Source organism: Bos mutus, chromosome X, assembly GCF_027580195.1.
Source record: "Bos mutus isolate GX-2022 chromosome X, NWIPB_WYAK_1.1, whole genome shotgun sequence".
NCBI classification, from domain to species: Eukaryota; Metazoa; Chordata; class Mammalia; order Artiodactyla; family Bovidae; genus Bos; species Bos mutus.
The window spans coordinates 115,781,312-115,799,544 of NC_091646.1; the positions used below are offsets into that span (position 1 = coordinate 115,781,312).

At 42.3% G+C, this 18,233-nt stretch overlaps 1 protein-coding gene across 3 annotated transcripts in view; it reads left to right on the forward strand.

Moving 5' to 3' along the window:
* The window catches only part of CTPS2 (CTP synthase 2), a 110,115-nt gene that overhangs the window by 20,900 nt on the left and 70,982 nt on the right, over nt 1–18,233 (forward strand). For all 3 annotated transcript variants that reach the window (XM_070365470.1, XM_005888710.3, XM_070365471.1), the window contains exons 5-13: nt 2,284–2,400; nt 2,548–2,631; nt 3,516–3,596; nt 6,927–7,078; nt 11,363–11,495; nt 14,052–14,140; nt 15,557–15,651; nt 17,646–17,708; nt 17,817–17,860. In XM_070365470.1, coding sequence (XP_070221571.1) covers nt 2,284–2,400; nt 2,548–2,631; nt 3,516–3,596; nt 6,927–7,078; nt 11,363–11,495; nt 14,052–14,140; nt 15,557–15,651; nt 17,646–17,708; nt 17,817–17,860 — 858 coding nt within the window. The remainder of the gene's footprint in view (nt 1–2,283; nt 2,401–2,547; nt 2,632–3,515; nt 3,597–6,926; nt 7,079–11,362; nt 11,496–14,051; nt 14,141–15,556; nt 15,652–17,645; nt 17,709–17,816; nt 17,861–18,233) is intronic.

The following is an 18,233-nucleotide window of genomic DNA, read 5'->3' on the forward strand; positions in this document are numbered from 1 at the left end:
GGGCTAGTGCTGGAGATACGGCAGGCAAGTTCCTGCCCTCAAGGACCTTACAGCCTAGTGGGGTAGAGAGATAGGAGTGGTGGTTTAGTTGCTAAGCTGTGTCTGACTCTTGCAACTCCATGGACTGTAGCCTGCCAGGCTCCTCTGTCCATGGGATTCTCCAGGCAAGAATACTGGAGTGGGTTGCCATTTCCTTCTTCAGGGGATCTTCCCAATCCAGGAATCAAACCTGGGTCTCCTGCATTGCAGGCAGATTCTTTACCCACTGAGCTACGAGGGAAGCCCGAGAGACAGGAGATAAGAACTCAAATAAAATAAGGGCACCCTGTGCTGTGTTACTAGGAAGGGCACAGACAGGGTGCTTTAGGTGGGTGGTCAAGGTTGCACTCTGAGGGGCATACAGCTCCCTCGGCTGAAGGATAAAAGGGAAGTAGGTGAATATGAAGAAGGTGAGTAGGAGGGCCTAAGGGGCAGGAAGGAAGAGCATGGCCTGTCTGAGGACTTGAAAGGCCAGTGAGATTGAAGTGCACAGGTGGGGGTGGGAGAGTAGGGGGATGGGAAAAGGGCAGGTGGGAGTGGGGACATGAGGTGAGATTAGAGACATGTGCAAGGGCCAGATCATTCAGGTCCTTTTGTTAGCTGCCTAAAGAAGTTTAGATTTTATTTTTAGTGAAGCAGTGAGCTGCTGAAAGATATAAGCATGGAAGAGATGTATTCTGAATTTTAAAAGGTCACTCTGCTGCTATATGACAAACAGTTGGTAGGACAGGAGAGGGTGGAAGCTAAGAGGCCATTAAAATTGGGGGCAGCCAACTTTGTAAAGGGCTAGATAGTAAATATGTTTAGTTTTGCTGGTGAGAGAGTCTCTGTCACAACTACTCCACTTTGCCATTGTAGTGCCTAGGCAGCCTTGGGCGATGTGTGAGTGGGCGGGGCTGTGTGCTGGTACAGCTTCGTGTGTAAAACCAGGCAGCAGGCCATCTCAGCCACCCCGGGCTTAGATGATTGCAGTAATCCCTGCCAAAGGTTATGTTGGCCTGGGTGTCTAGGGTGGTAGCAGTGGACAGAAGTTTGCAAGAATATTTTGGAGGTACAGCTCACTGGATGGGGTTGGATAAGGAAAAGCAGGTGCATTGAGGATGATTTCCAGACCTCTAGCTTGAACCAGCTACTGGGAAGAGATGCTGTTGCTGAGATGATGGAGGAAGCACAGAGGTAAGCAGGCCCAGGGCTGTGGGTATCAGGAGTTCAGTGTGGGACATGGTAAGTTTGAATATTTACTGACCCATCTGAGACACCAAGGACAAGTTGGCTTTAAAGCCCAGTGGAGAGGTCAGGGCTACAAGTAGATTTTGGACCCAGTCAAGTACTCGAAGCCAGGGAATGTGGTGAATTCTGGGCTTGGGTCCACCAAGATCTCTTCTTCCCCAACATCCAGATCATTCCACTTAATGCTCAAGTTTTATTCTTGCTTATTGTTCTTTAGCTCTGCCTTATTTTCTTCGCTCACTTCTGAGCTCCTCAGGAGCAAGCAGGTTGTCCTAAATTCTTCCTGGGGGCTTCTTTATAGTGTTGAGCCTGTAGTAGATACTCAAATGCTAAAGAATTAATTTAAAAATCCATGTGATAATCTTTGAGTATTTAAATATGGTGAGGATGAATGGGTTAAAGTGAATTTTATCTTCATCTAAAGTAAAATGCTTAAGTAACTTTATTGGCAGTACAATGTAAATTAAGTTAACATTTATCAAAGGATTACACTGTCAGGAATATTCTCAGGGCTTTTGGTACTACTTGTTTCAGAGAGCCAGCATGTTTTAATAGTAGTGATTTAATTCTGGTAGTACTACCATTACAGGGAGGCTGTTCAGCTACATAGAAGGGTGTGTGTGGGTGTGTGTGTGTGGGCTCATGCAGAGATGGAGAGAGAATGCTATTTCACACCGGGCAGAGCCAGATGGCTCTCTGCTTTCTCATATTGTCACTGGATTTGAAATCTCCCTTCTAGTGGGACCACTGGTAGAAGCTAACTGATCTCACTCCTGGCGGTGTATATTCTGAGTCTTTTTATCTGCTTAAAATTCCCTTCTCTTTTCTTAAAGTGCTCCTTTTCTTTAAAAAAGTTTGTTTCAGTCTTGGTGAGATGAAGGGTTGATAGCCTTTTAGTAATCCCCCATTTTCAGGGGACTTTAGTTCTTATGCTTAGTGTATTAAGAATTGTTCTATTAGGCTGTATACCATGGAATCTATATGACCTCTTGTGTCTTTTTTCCCCATTCCCAGCTGGGTGGCACCATTGGAGACATTGAAGGAATGCCGTTTGTGGAAGCGTTCAGACAATTCCAGTTTAAAGCAAAAAGAGAGAATTTCTGTAATATTCATGTTAGCCTTGTCCCACAGGTGAGTTTTCCAGATAAGTATGTAGACAGCAACTCCTGTAGGTTTTCCTGTGATGCTCTGTTTACTCCACCTTTTAAATCAGGGAGCCATTCATTATCCAGAAGAGCCAGATGTTCAGCATACTGACAGTGACCCATTTCTTTTCAGCCCAGTGCTACCGGAGAACAAAAAACCAAACCCACACAAAACAGTGTCCGTGCGCTGAGGGGATTAGGCCTGTCTCCTGATCTGGTGAGTTAAGGAGTGGGTAAGTTTTGTGGACTAGGACCTCCATTTCCTAATCTGTAGCATCATCTGAGTCTTAGCTCTCAAATAGTTTCAGTGACTGAACTTTTTGTATCTGGGACCTGGGGAAGGTTTATTCCCTCATCATCAACTGTTGCTTCACACATTTCTAAATTGGCCATCTGTTCTTCTCCAGGCCCTCATCTGATTGGCCACACTGACATCCGGGCAAGTACAGTGTCCTGTCATTTGTGTGGTCCCTGGGTCCTTTGGAGAGAGCTGGGACCTGGGAGATTTCCCTCTGAGCCTGCTAGGTCAGGTTAGCCCTTCTCTTGTTTATAGCAGTAATCCAATTATGGCCAGTACTCTAGATCAGGGGTGGGCAAGTAAGGGCTTGCAAGCCTGCTGCCTGTAGGAAGTTGTGCTGTGACACTCTGCCACTCATTGTCCACATTTGTTTATAGCTGCCTGTGCGCCATGGCAGAACCATTGAGGAGTCAGGGCAGCGACTGCATGGCTGCAGAAGCTAAAGCTTTTGCCATTTGGCCCTTTAGAGAAGTGTTTGCCAACCCTTGGCCTGGCTTTCTTCCTGTAGTTTTAGGAAGTAACATTTGTGAGCCTCGTGTCTGTTCACCACATATGCTGTGACATTTCTTACCAGTGGATTTATGGTGAGTTTGGTTACACTTGCTTGTATTAGTGCTCAGACCAATTTCTAGTAACCTAGTGGGATGCCAAGGATGGAGAAGTCAAGTCTCCATAAAGTCAAGTCAAGACTCGGTCAAGTCTCTCAGAGCAAAATTTAACGTAGCTTCCTCCTGAAAACCGATGGCGGTGTGAACAGCTTAATAATTCTTGCCTGCTAACCTGTGCATGATGGACTTTGACAGATTGTCTGCCGGAGTTCAACGCCCATCGAAATGGCTGTGAAGGAAAAGATTTCTATGTTTTGTCATGTGAACCCTGAACAGGTTAGTGCTGCTCTTTAGATTTGATTGCCTTGCAGGCACTTCTGCTGATGCTAGCGTTTTACACCTCTTAAATTATCGTATTACTTTTCACAACATTTATAAAAGCTTTGGGGGACTCATATGCAACTATGGCTCCCTTGCCCTTAAGTGAACAGTCTTGAGACTACTGACTCCTTAAATAGATTGTGTATTTCACTCCTTAAATTTTAATTACAGGTACAAAGCCAGGCAGATTTTTTTTTTTTAAACTTGCAGTCCAGCCTCTGGAGAGAGAACCATTTGAAGCCTGCTTATCGTCTCTGTATCTTGTCTTTTCAGGACACTTACGGCTTTTACTTCAATTTCTCCTTTGTACTTGTTACAGCTTAGCTCACCCCAAAGCACACATTACAGTGACATTCACACTATCACTTCTGATTACATCAATGGCCTCAGTTCAATTCATTGCTACAAAAACTTCTGTGATGTGGGTTCAGGTCCTCTGTTCTATAGGACTTTCCACCTGTGTATCTGAGAACTGGCTTTTCTTTTATCCACTTATCTCTGTCTCTTGTTTGTAATAAGGCTCAGGCACAAGGGATTGGAGTTTAAAAGGTGATTTGATGGATCCTCAGGAAAAGGGTGAGGTTTGGCAAAAACATTTTGTTTCCTTCAGATTATCTCAAGGTTTTCTGAAGCCTAAAAACCATCTACTCAGATTTCTTGAGTCTCAGGAGTCAGGCTGATGTATTCACTGGCTGATGCTTCAGGGTCAGTGCAGAAGTCTGAACGCCTTTGAAAAATGTGATGGCAGATTTAAAGCACTCCTCTGTACCTGTATGTCATCAAGCCTTGGTTTTGTTTGTTTTTTGTAAATAGTACTTGGTATGGATATCACACACATTTTACCTGGTTTCTGAAATAGAAGGAGGATACAGCTTTTAGAGTTGGGTTGCCAAGACCTCTGAGAACAGATGATAGTCCAAACTTTCAACCATGTGGAATTTCTTTCTTTCTTTCTTTCTTTATTTTTTGGCTGCACTGCATGGCTTGCAGAATCTTAGTTCCCTGACCAGGAATTGAACCTCAGCCACTGCAGTGAAAGCACCAAGTCCTAACCACTGGACCACCAGGGAATTCCTGAGTTTATTTTCTTTATAGATTCTGAAGAATGTTCTATCTTGTCAGTCCACAGGCTAGCTTATTAGTCTTTTTTTTTTTTTTAGCACATTGCTTTAAAAAATTTTTTTATTGAAGTACAGTTGAATTACAATGTTGTGTTAGCTTCAGGTGTACAGCAAAGTGAATCAGTTATATATATACATATATCCACTATTTTTTAGATTCTTTCCCTATATAGGTCATTACAAAGTATTGAGTGGAGTTTCCTGTGCTATACAGTAGCTTCTTATTATTATCTATTTTATATCTGGTTGTGTGTATATGTCAATCCCAGTTTTCCAATTTCTCTCTCTCCTCTGCCCCCACCCTTGCCTTATCTTCTAGTTACCATAAGTTTGCTGTCTCCATCTGTCAGCACATTGCCTTTTTTAACATGAGTTAATTCTCCCATTTCTTAGTTCCTCATGAACTTGCATTTCGAGCTCTTCTCACTTGGATTGCTGAGGAGGGAGTGGAAGGTCACAGGCATCTCTGTGATGTGCTGTTACCATGATATTTGAAAATCCTCTGGCCTGGAGGATAGATGAGTAAATAGCTCCACACCCCATGCCTTCCACTTCTGGGAATTGTGGCTGTCCAGAGATTTAATTTTAATTAATAATTGGGATGGAGCCTCATATCAATGACATCTTGGCACTTTGAATTGCATCAGGGAATGCACAGATGAGACACAATTGTCTTAAAGATAGATCAAGTTGTCGATGTCCAAACAGCTTAAGAACCCTTGGTTGGATAGCTATGGATTTGGAAAGACTGAACACATAGAGTTTGCAGAACATTTCTTGGCCTTTATTTAGGATGTGGCAGATCCTTAAATGCCTGCCAGTAGCCCTTTATCTGTACTTGAGAGGATGGTGAAAGCTCATTAGGGTGTGAAAAACAACCGTACCACCTGGCATTTAAAAGAGCCTTTCTCCCCTCATAGGTGTAATTAATTTGACTGTGTTCAATGTGTGCTTATAAATTTACCCAAATGAAGGGCAGACAAAAAAGCAATGATAGTAGCAGCTACAACAAAAAATGAGTGAATGAACAAACCACATACCCATACTTAGAGGACAAGGTGTATATATTCTAAGTCTACTGTCTAAACCTAGACTTAGGAGATGGTGCCTTGGGCCATGTGTCTTGGATACTGATGTACAAAGCATCCATGTTCCAACACCAAATCTCTGACACCCCTGGGGTTCCTGCATTTCAACTCAGACGCTCAGTAGCTGGAGTGAGCATCAGACTCTGTAGGCCTTTATAAGACTGCCCTGCACTTCAGACACCAGCCTCAGGTTTCCCTTGTTCCAAGCCACCCCACTTCTGCCTGGCTGACTACAAAGTTGAAGCTTCTCGTAACCACCTCAGATTTGATAATTCTCTAGAATGACTCACAACTCAGAAAAGTGCTCTGCTTATGATTACTATTTTATTATAAAAGGTGTAAGTGAACAGCCAGATGAAGAGACACATAGGGCAAGGTCTAGGAGAGTCCCAGGCACAAGAGCTTTTGTTCCTATGGAGTTAGGGGGCACCACCTTTCCATTACATTTGTATATTCACAAACGAGGATGCTCCCCTGAGGCCTGGTGTTCACCATTTTTATTGTGGTTTCATTACATAGGCATGATTAAGTAAATCATTGGTCACCTGACTGAACTCAGTCTCTAGCCCCCATCCCCTCCCTGGCAGTCAGGTGGCTGAAAGTTCCAGCCTTCTAATGACTTGCTTGCTTTTTCTTGTGACCAACTCCAGTCCTAAAGTCATCTCAGTGCCAGCCTCGTTAACCTAACAAAGTTATTCCTGTAACTCAAGAAATTTCAAACGTTTAAAATATGTGTGTGTGTGTGTGTGTGTGTGTGTGTATTCTTTGTTCCTAGTTCCTGGCACAGGAGATATATATATATATATACATACATACATACATACATACATATATATATATATTCTACCATAGCATCCATGGTTCCGGGTGTAGAATAATGACTTCAGTGTTTTGTAATTAGATGAAACTAACCTTGTATTAATTCTGATTCCTGTTTAGGTTGCTGGGTTCTTGGTTTTCTTTTGTCAGTATAAATAAACTGCCATCTCTCTTGAGTTTTGGCTCATTCTTGTGTATGTTTTTGTGGCATATTTGAGTCATTCCATTAAATATGGTGTTTTATCATCATTAATCAGGTCATATGTATCCATGATGTTTCTTCCACCTACCGAGTGCCTGTGCTTTTGGAGGAACAAGGCATCATTAAATATTTTAAAGAGAGATTGGATCTGCCCATTGGGGATTCTGCAAGTAGTTTGCTTTCCAAGTGGAGAAATATGGCTGACAGGTACTGTGAAAGGAATTACTAATGTAATCTTTCTTAATTCTTGGCTTTGTGGGTAGGACTGAGGTCTACCTTAGAAGATAACTATGTAGCAGTCTGCTTTCCACCTGGGCATGTTTGGTTTGGGAAATATCTAAAGCTCTAGCATATTGTCAGGGTGTTTTGCTGTTCTCTGAAGATTTTGGATGGCATCACCGACTCGATAGACCTGAGTTTGAGTGAACTCCGGGAGTTGGTGATGGACAGGGAGGCCTGGTGTGCTGCGATTCATGGGATCGCAAAGAGTCGGACACGACTGAGTGACTGAATTGACTGAACTGAACTGAAGATTTGCAGGGCCTTTGATTTTGCTCTACTTAAAGAAAAGTGAATTGAAAGAACTTGGATTCCAGAATTAAAAAAAATTTTTTTGGAATAAATCAAAAATTTTTTGATTTATTATTTAGTCTCTGAATATTTTAAACAGATTAAAATGCTATAGGTTTTGTTTTGTTTTGCTTATTTTTAAGATTTGGCTAACATTCCTTAAAGGAAATCCTTCTGAATAGGAAGTTTTGGCTACAGCATTGTTGTTCTCTCCTGCAGTTATGAACTATCAGCGTCGGTATTAAAAACCCCTGATAGGTTTTAGCTTTAAGACAATCATATTAATTTCAGCAAGGTTTGTCTAATTTGATGTTGTATACAGAGGAAATCCCCATCGCCTATTTTCTTATACTAAATGTTGATGAGGCATGACTCCATAAACTCCTGGCTGCTTCACTTCTCATGTAGCTGAGGTAGAGGCAGTTGGTGCAGTAGTTACAAATGTAGGCTCAGTGTTGCTGAGGAGTAGATCTTAAAAGTTCTCATCATAAGAAAAACATTTATAACTTTGTGTGGTGATGGATGTTAACTAGAATTCTTATGGTTACCATTTTGTAAAATATAAATATATTGAATTATCATGTGTGACTGGAACTAATTAATGTTATATATCACTTATATCTCAATTTAAAAAAATGTAAGCTCTGGTGTCAAGCACCATAGATTCAGACCCTAGCTTCTCCTTTCACTAGCTGTGTGAGTTTAGGCAGATTACTTAATCTCTTTGGGCTTGTTCTCCCATCTGTATACAACTGGGGTATGCTAGTACCATACTGTGGCAATTTTGAGAGAAAATACTGTGGGCCTTAACTTCACATCAGGCACTATTGGCTACTGATGTCTGTTACAATAATCAAAATATTTTGGGGGGGGCTTCCCTGATAGCTCAGTTGGTAAACAATCCACCTGCAATACAGGAGACCCTGGTTCAATTCCTGGGTTGGGAAGATCTGCTGGAGAAAAGATGGACTACTCACTCCAGTATTCTTGGGCTTCCTTTGTGGCTCAGCTGGTAAAGAATCAGCCTGCAGTGCAGGAGATGCAGGAGACTAGGGTTTGATTCCTGGGTCAGGAAGATACCCTGGAGGAGGAAATGGCAACCCACTCCAGTATTCTGGTCTGGAGAATTCCATGGACTGTGTAGTCCATGGGGTTGCAAAGAGTTGGACACGACTGAGTGACTTTCACTTTCACTTTCCCTGGTGGCTCAGTGGTAAAGAATCTGCCTGCAGTGCAGGAGATGCAGGAGACTAGGGTTTGATCCCTGGGTCAGGAAGATCCCCTGGAGGAGGAAATGACAACCCACTCCAGTATTCTTGCTGAGAAAAATCCCCTGGATGGAGGAGCCTGGTGGACTACAATCGATAGTGTCAAAAAGAGTCAGCCACAACTGAGTAACCGAGAGCATTGGTTAGAAATGGGACAGTTTGAGCTTCCAAACATAATAATTTTGATTTATTGAAACCCATGAAATATGTTTAAATGAGCAAATTCATAAAAATATAAAACAAGTGATTTGATGGTGACAAAATCACTGACCTTTGATAGGTAACTAGTAGATTGAAAATTCTTTTGCCTTTTCATTTTAAAATTTAAAAAGTGTTTTAGAATTTGTGGGCTAAGTAGAACCAGGAATGAAGTGCCTTTTCTGAACTTAGGTGCTCCAATGACTGGTGATACAGTTAAGCCCCTGTCCTCCAGAATGCTTAAGGAATCAGTCACTTTGTGGGAATTTTCTAGGTACTTGGGGCTGATCCTTTTTAAGCATGAGAAACTTTAATATTTTAACTCTTTGTATTGAAACTAGTTCTAAACTATACTCTATGCCTCTGTGCTTTTAAAGCCAGAGTTTGGTTTTTGTACTAGTTTCCTGTGGCTGCTGTAACAAATTACCACAGAGTGGGTGGCTTAAACCAACAGAGATTTGTTCTCTCACAGTTGTGGAGTCTGGAAGTAGGAAATCAAGGTGTGAGCAGGGTTGGTTCCTTTCGGAGCTCTGAGGTAGAATCTGCCCCATGTGTTTCTCCTGGCCTCTGTGGGCTAGCTTCCTTGGTGTTCTTGGCTTATGGCCATGTCACTCCATTCTCTCTCTCTCTTGCCACATGTCCTTCTCCTTTGTGTCTTCTTCCTTTCTCTTTTATAAGGATGCTTGTCTTTGCAGTCAGGGCCCATTCGAATCCAGAATGATCTCATCTGGAGATCCTTAACTTAATTGCGTCTGCAAAGTGTTCCCCCCACCCCCACCCAGTTATGGACACATTCATAGGTTCTGGGGGACATACGTTTTTTGAGCCACCATTGAGCTCAGGATTCAAGCAAAGGGAATATTGAGCAATAGTCTCTCTGGGTCATGTTGGCTGTGATGTTGGTTCATTGGTCATAGAGGTGTGAAGTGTCCATTCTTTAGACCCCATCCCCTCAGTACAGCCTCTAGAGAGATAGATACAAGAAGGCCAACAGAAGTCAAAGGGGCAGCCTTGGTCGTGGAGGTCCAGTGCTGCTCAGAGGCCTCATACCCGGCTGATGGCTGAATGGAGAGCACAAGGGGAGGGAGGTGCTAGACTGTGCAGGTTCAAGAGCGCAGGAGGGCACAGGGGTGTAGGCCTAGCTTATCTCCCTGGATGGCAGCTGGGCTGCCCAGTGGCCTCCCCTGTCCCACCCGGCTGCTGCGTGACTCCTCGTTCCCTGGGAAAACAAGCCACGAGTGAGTGGAGAGAGGGATGTGTGGAAGGAGGAACTGGCCATGCTGACTGCAGCCCTACGTCCCTCTGGCAGTGGAGATGTGAGAGTGGGGTGAAGCCTCAAGCCAGACTGCTGTGCTCACCTGGGCCAAACTCTGGGACAGGATGCGCTCCCACCCCATCACGTCATCTTGGAATGTTGCCTTGCTACCAACTTGCTTTGTTACCTATGTCCTTTGTATAGCTGAGGTGAAGCGCAGGCAGGCAGTCTCCAGAGCGACATAAAAGTAAGTGGCAAGTTAAAGGTTTAGCAGCATTCTCTGACGTTCTTCAGTCGCCTTCCTAGAAAGTCACCTCTGCTGTCAGTTTTGACTTCTTAGCTCTTCGTGTGTTTTCTCCTTCTACCTCGTTTCCATCACGCTTCTCTTTCACTCTTTGCAGATATAGATATAAAAGAGGAATATTCCTCATCCCAGTAACATTTTTCTAAGGTGTCTGGGGGAAGAGTTTGCTTCAGAGCCTTTAAAGATCTTCAAGCCCTGAGTGACATTTCCACATACTTAGTACCAGACCACATGTTTTTCATGTACTTTGAACAGATCTCCTGACAGAAGCAACAGTAAAGATTGTGTCTCTAATGGCAAATTGTGATTGAGCATCTTATGTAGAATGGAATTTTCTCATAAAAATGATGTAAGTGGCTTATAGTATTTTAAATAGTTCTCTCAGCACCATTCTTCAGAAATGTCATAAATAACTTGGCTTTTGTGGGTCAGCTGGGAATGGAACAATTTTTAATGTAGACACTTTGAATGCATTTTCTCATATGATGTCACCTTACAAAGTTAATATTGTAGTGTCTGCTGTTGACACTGAGAATACATTTTCTTATACAGTGTCACCTTATAAGTGAATTTAAGGACAGCTCATGTTGATGAGATGGGGAGACTTTTTAATTTTTTATTTGTAATGCTTTTAACTTTTTCTTTTTCTCCTTGGATTTATGTCTGTGCTTGCTCTTATAAGCCAATGTTGGGCTTTCTCAGGATTTTCAAATATCTTGGAGTACAGATTTTTATTCTTTGGGGGTAGGGTGGGAAATCTAAGTCAGTACATCAAATTCAAGGCACGTCTGTTCCTCAGGTTTTAAAAAGTGCCTTGGGATAAGAACAGTGGCTATCATTACGCTTGTGATGTGATGTTACATGCATATAACCTTTAAGCTTGTTTTCCTTCCCAGGTATGAAAGGTTACAGAAAACATGTTCCATTGCCCTGGTTGGCAAATACACCAAGCTCAGGGACTGCTATGCCTCCGTGTTCAAAGCCCTGGAACACTCAGCCTTGGCCATCAACCACAAGTTGAATCTGATGGTGAGCCCCTGCCTGGTCTTCTGCATGTTTCAGCCATTCATTGTGAAATCTCATCTTGTACACAGGCAGGTTGTGTTGAAGGACCCCCAAGTTCAGTGATTCACCAGGACTCAGAGGACTGAGAATACAGCTGTACTCATGAGTATAACTTATTTTAGTGATAGGATACAGAGCCAAATCAGCAGAGGAGAAGGCTAGTCGGATGAAGTCTCGGGGAAACCACCTTTAAGCTTCCAAGGGTCCTCCTCCAGTGAAATCACAGAGGATGTGCTTGAACCCCCCAGGAATAAGCTGTAGTAACACTGGTGAAGTGCTGACTGCCAGGGAAGCTCTTCAGAGGCTTGGCACCCAAGGTTTTTCCTGAGGGCTGGTCACATAGGTGCCCTCTGCCTCCAGAGTGTCAAAATTCCAGACTCCCAGGAGGAAAGCGGGTGCTCTACATAAATCATATTGTTTCTTCCAACACTATAGGCACAACGAGCCACTCTTATCAGATCTGGCTAATAGTGAGCATGTGTGCATGCTCTCATCGTTTCTAACTTTGCAAACTCACGGACTGTAGCCTGCCGGGCTCCTCTGTCTACGAGATATTCCAGGCAAAAATATTGGAGTGGGTTGCCATTTCCTCCTCTAGGGGATCTTACCATCCCAGGGATCAAACCTATATCTCCCACGTCTTCTGCATTACAGGCAAATTCTTTACTGCTAACCCACCAGGGAAGCCTGATTATGGTGGGAACTCTCCCCAAATCATGTTTCCAGATGCCAGACAAGGGCCAACCTTGTAAGCAGGCCTTTCTGAGGATAGCGGTCAGGTCTGCCATGTTAACTTTTTTTCTGCATGCAGGTTTAAGGCACAGTTTCTGAAATTAGGCTTTGCACATTCAGAGACGTATATACTCCATGCTTATTTAAGTATTTTGTGTTTACTTAATAAGAAAATGGGGCTTCCCTGGTGGCTCAGCGGTAAAGAATCTGCCTGTAATGCAAGAGCTTCAGGAGATGCAGGTTCAATCCCTGGGTCGGGAAGATCCCCTGGAGGAGGGCATGGCCACCCACTCCAATATTCTTGCCTGGAGAATCCCCATGGACAGAGGAGCCTGGTGGGCTACAGTCCACGGGGTCACAAAGAATCGGCCACAACAGAGCACGTACATATGGGCTAGCACATATGGGCTAGCAGAGGTGAAGTTATATGTATATAGCTTGAGTATACTCTTTGTCTTTGTTAGATACAGAAGTAGTATATGCTCAGCGTATAAAATTTAAGCAAAGCATAATGCAAAATCCAGAAAGTAGAAGATTCTTCCTCCCAGAAATCCTTCTCTTGCTGCACCTGTCGTTCTCAGTTTGATGCATATCTTTCCAGACTTTTCTCTCTATATATAAATGTGTATATTTAATGATATTCTCTCTGGGTATATCACAATTTAGGAAGGCCTTATTATTTTGATGTAAATGGTAAAACCTTTATATAATGAACCAAAAGATACACTTACTTGTTCAAGAAATTGAGTAGTTTCCAGCTTAGGACCTATCTCATTTTCTCTCATCTCTTTGTAGCTTCTTTCTCTAAACACTTTCTGTTTTTGACTTTCGAATGAATTGTTCCCTTCCTATTCTTCCTATTCATTCAGCTCCCCCAGGCCCTCATAGAAAAAAGAAAGCAATAATAGAAAATCTGTTATAATACAAATTTTATAAAGTAAAATTTTGTATCTTAAGATATATTCAGATAGTAATTTGTATAACAGAAATACTAAAATAGCAGATATATAGGGACTGTTATGTACACAGGAATTGTCATAACTGTTTTTCTTATAATAGAATTCATTGATGGTGGCCTCTACTAAGTCTTGTTGGAATCATGGGCCTGTGCTGTGTTTATCTTGCGTGACTTTGGCAGCAGTTTCCCAGCTGGTTTTCAGTCTTCCCTCCATTTCCTTCACTGAATTTTTCTAAACTCACTCTCTGTTCCTTCAGACCTTTCGGTCGCTTCAAGTGTTCTGTCGCTGCATGGAACTTCTCTGGGCGTCACCAGAGTGGTCACCACTTCCTGTCTTTTGTCTGCAGTTTCATACAAGCTGTTCTTTCACCACCACCCCTCTCTACCCCTCTACCCTGCATACCTTCCCACCTGCATACCTTCCCACCTGCCTCCCAATTACACACACACACACACACACACACACACACACTCAGCTTGCGTCTGCTCCAGGGCGTAGCTTCTTGGACATCCCCTCCCCCAAAAGCTTCCATGAAGGTGTTCCTTCCCTTCTTCTCTCCAGCTCACCTCTAGCTCTGGTGTGGGTCCTGCTTCTTCCGCAGTGTTCTCTTCTTTGCCCATAGTAACTCTTATCTCCCTGTGCTGTGGGTGCCTATTTATCTGGTTTTGTAATCTTCCTAAAAGATTGTAAGAGCCACAAGACGTCTATGCTAAGTGACCTGTACAGTGTTTGCATAATAAGTAGTTATTGAATAATTGTGTGTTAGATGGTTCTAGTATTTTCCAGTTTTTATTTTTCTGAAATCTTTACATTTGTTGGATGTTTTTAGTACATAGATTCCATTGATCTGGAGCAGACTACTGAAGTTGAAGACCCTGTGAAATTCCATGAAGCTTGGCAGAAGCTCTGCAAAGCTGAGTAAGTACCAAGAACTGTCCACGCCAGTTAGGAGAATACCACTGTGATTTTTCCATAATGATTCAACTTACCCCAATTACTAATTTTTGTACACTTGAAAGATAGTTTGGAGTACTTGTGATTCGGGGTGCTTGTGCTGTATTTACATTACATTTACTTTGAAACATGCCATGTTAGTATTAGTGGTGCATGCAATGGAGATGATTTTATTTTGGATAAACACTCTCATTTGAAAACATGAGAGCTCAAGAGAAAACTGGAAGGTCATGTTACCCTTCATGGCACAAAACAATGCCACCCCCAAGAGTTATGTTGATTACTTACAAAATAAAACCTTGAATCAAAAGATGTGGAAAAGAAAACAAAATCAAAAGAGAAGGGAAGATTGTCATTCTTGCATAGTAACTTTGTATATGTAAGGTCTGTCTCTGTATTTTTCCATAGCATCAACTCACTTTCTCCTCCCCAGAATAAAACCATCTCCACTGCATGTGCCACTAACACTAACATGGTGTGTTTCAAAGTAAACTGGTGAAATAGGCCTACTAATTACTAAGTTGTAGCACAGCAAAATTTCCTGGCTAGGAGCCACTTTAGAGACTTGAAGCCACTGCAAGGCCTGAAGGAACAGAGAATGATTTTAGAATCACTGTGGCTCAGTGAAGGAAATGGAGGGAAGTTTTTACCATATTGATGGGAAAGTGAGTCGATGCTACTGAAAGATGCAGAGACAGACTTTCCATATACAAAGTTACAGTGCAAGAATGACAATCTTCCCTCTTCTCTTGGTTTTGTTTTCTTTTCCACATCTTTTGATTCAAGGTTTAATTTTGTAAGTAATCAATATAACTCTTGGGGGTGACATTGTACTGTGAAGGTAACATTACCCTCCAGTTTTCTCTTGAACTGTTAGGTTTTCAAATGAGAGTATTTATCCAGAAAGTCTCTAAAGTGGCTCCTAGCCAGGAAATTTTCCTGTGCCACAACTTGATTAGCAATCAAAAGGTCTGTTTCACCAGTTTAACTCTTTCTGATTATGTAAGAGGTCTTAAAACATTTTTATAACAGAACTTTTAAAAGAACCTTAACCTGTTTGTATTCAGATAATTCTTTCAGTGTCATTTTTAACTGAATTGAATCTCTTAGTTACTATGCTCATGTGCTGCAGAGACCTATCAGAAAATATATATCAAGGTCAGTTGTGAGACATTCGCAACTGCTTTATAACATTGGGAGGATTTCAAGAAGAAAGTTCAGGATGTGAAATTGTGTAATCAATTTTGAAAATAGACTACAAGCATATTCTCTAGCAGTTGTGCCAAGTGTTGAATTTGGGATCAGTAAGCATGGTCTGAAAACAAGAATTTCACAAATAAAGATAATGTCAAATTTCCCCTTCTCTTGTGTTGATTGCAGTGGTGTTCTTGTGCCAGGAGGCTTTGGAATCAGAGGAACGTTGGGAAAACTCCAGGCAATTTCTTGGGCACGGTCAAGGAAGATTCCTTTTCTGGGTAAAACTGATGTTTATGAATCCTGAGTATGAGTTTTTTTAGATTTTTGATACCTAATTGGGATAACACATAATAGGGTTTGTTAATGTGAAAAGTGTGATTTCGAATTTGAACATTCAGGTGCCAAATAGTTTGCTACAGGGTCTGGAAACTATATTCTACAAGCCTTACCTGGTTCACAGCGTTTTTGTAAATAAAGTTTTATTGGAATACAGCCACACAGATTTGTTTACATATTGTCTGTAGCTGTTTTTCCAATACAGTGGCAGAGATTGAGACCCTACAGCATGCAAAGCCTAAAATCTTTACTCTCTGGCCCTTTACCAAAAAAATTTGTCAACCTACAAGAACTTACCACTGGTCTGGTTGTATAGCAAGAAGATGGGAAGAACCTGTGTTCAAACCTGCCCTTACCTTTTCTGATTATTCCCACCTGATTCCATCTTTTACCACTTCAAGCAGAGAACATCTCAATAGGATGCCACAGTGTTATTTCTAATCAGAAAATGCTTAAATTGAAATGTATATACTCCTTTTAGAAAAGATAATACAGAAAAAGCATCTAACATTACAGAGACAGCTCTGTTAAGAATTAGAGCTGGGTGTTTTCAATGCTTTTGTTCAAATTGGAAAGCATGGCTTCCTTAGCAATGAAACTAGATGTAATAGAACATTGATGGGATAAAAGGCAGCTCTGCAACTGGGGGTCCAGAAGGAAGAGGGAGTGGGGAGAGGCCGTGTTTCATGCTGTGCTTGCATGGGCTGCTGGGTTTATGAACTGAGTGGACCGGCTTTGGTACCGTTCACTTAATATCAACAGGTTCATTTTCCCCACTTGCCTGTTCTTTGATTAACTTCCTAGACACTCTCCACTAGGGATCCATTTTTAAAAGGGAAGCTAGGAGTAGTTTACCTTGGTACCTTGCTTTGTTTTATCCATCTAAGCTCACCTGCGCCACTGTTTTCTTTTGAAGTAATCTTGTTTAGTTTCTATCTAAACATGATTAGCGTTCTTCAGATAATTTTCACTGTGGAGAATAGTTTGTAGCTCTTTAGCTTTCTCTTTAACACACTGTCTCTATCGCCTAGCTTTGTGGGACTTTCTGAAGTTCCTCCAAAGCACTCAGCTGTTTCACGCTTATTGACTTTTGTTCTGGTGTGCTTGGTATATTGATTGCTCTCTCCTTTGAGTCCCTGTGTATCTTGGATATATCTGTAAAAGCATCTGGAATACTCCTTGGTATTTGTTTATTGGAGAGTATTGGTGGGCCACAGTGAATGTGGAGATGGGCAAGGGGTACATCCCTGTGGCAACAGGCCTGGGCCTATGCAGGTCCCTTTCTCTCCTCATTGAGCTCTCTGCTCAGTTCCATTTGGCTTCTCCATTACGCTCCAGCCTGTGGTAGAGGTACCAGCTCCCCCAGCTGCTGCTGTTTCCTTGTAGTGAAGGTTCGGCCTGTTCTGGGCTCAGCAGCTGGGCACAGACCTCCCACTCCCCTGCCTGCCTGTGGGCGCTCCTTGGATCCCAGCCTGCTGCCAGGCAGGGGCTGCCTGCAAACAGAGCCCACATTTAAGGCCATGAAACTATCTAGAGAAGAGAGAGTGTGAAGACTCAGCCCACAGAGACTCCCTCGTGAATTGAGGTGTTGTTAGACAGTCTGTGAAGGAGTTGGGTGCTCTGGGGCAGCCCTGCAGGCCACACGTGTGCCTCAATCTAGAGACACATTTGGAGGTAGGCAGATTTGCCTTTTGGACCTTGCCTTCTCATTTCCTGCCCTTTTCCAACTTCACATTTATTTATTCCTACTTCATTTTGGGTCGTCCAAACCCCTTCCCTGCCCCTGCCACCCCTGTTCTGAGGGAGAAGCTATAGCAGCAAACTTACTCTCTCGGAGCCTGCATTCTAGATGGAGAAGATAGCAAGCAAATGAACAGAAAATGTGACACAGTACAAAATCGTTTCGTTTGTTTTGTATATGTGCTTTTTAAAACAGGAGTTTGCCTTGGGATGCAGCTGGCAGTGATAGAGTTTGCACGAAACTGCCTTAACTTGAAAGGTAAGTCTGAGATTTTCTAAAAACCTCTTAGTGAAAAGCATTCTTATTACTTAAAGAATTTTTCAGCTACATAATGGTGAGTTACTGAACTCATTTCTTTATCTTCAGATGCTGATTCCACAGAATTTGAGCCAAATGCCCGTGTTCCTGTGGTAAGTGGATTGTTTATCTTTTTGGGTTGGGTCATTATTTTGTTTCTGGTTCTAGCCTATGCTCATAAGGGGCTATTATTATTATTTTTTCAATATGACATCAGGACATTTTAATTATATATGATTTTGCTTATTCTTATTACTCTTATTGTTATTAGTTTATATCAAACCACTTTATTCTCCATCGTCCATTTTGTCAGCTGTGTCTTGCAGGAAGAAAGGGTCCTAGACTGGTTTCTCTGCAGTAGTTTTCAAGCTGAACATTCAGGAAAAGGTTGAGTTGACTTTGACAGCAATGTATCAGAGCTGATGTAAACACACAGGCTGTCCTGTCTCTAGACCCATCCTGTCTGTACTTTTGCTGCTCCTCAGC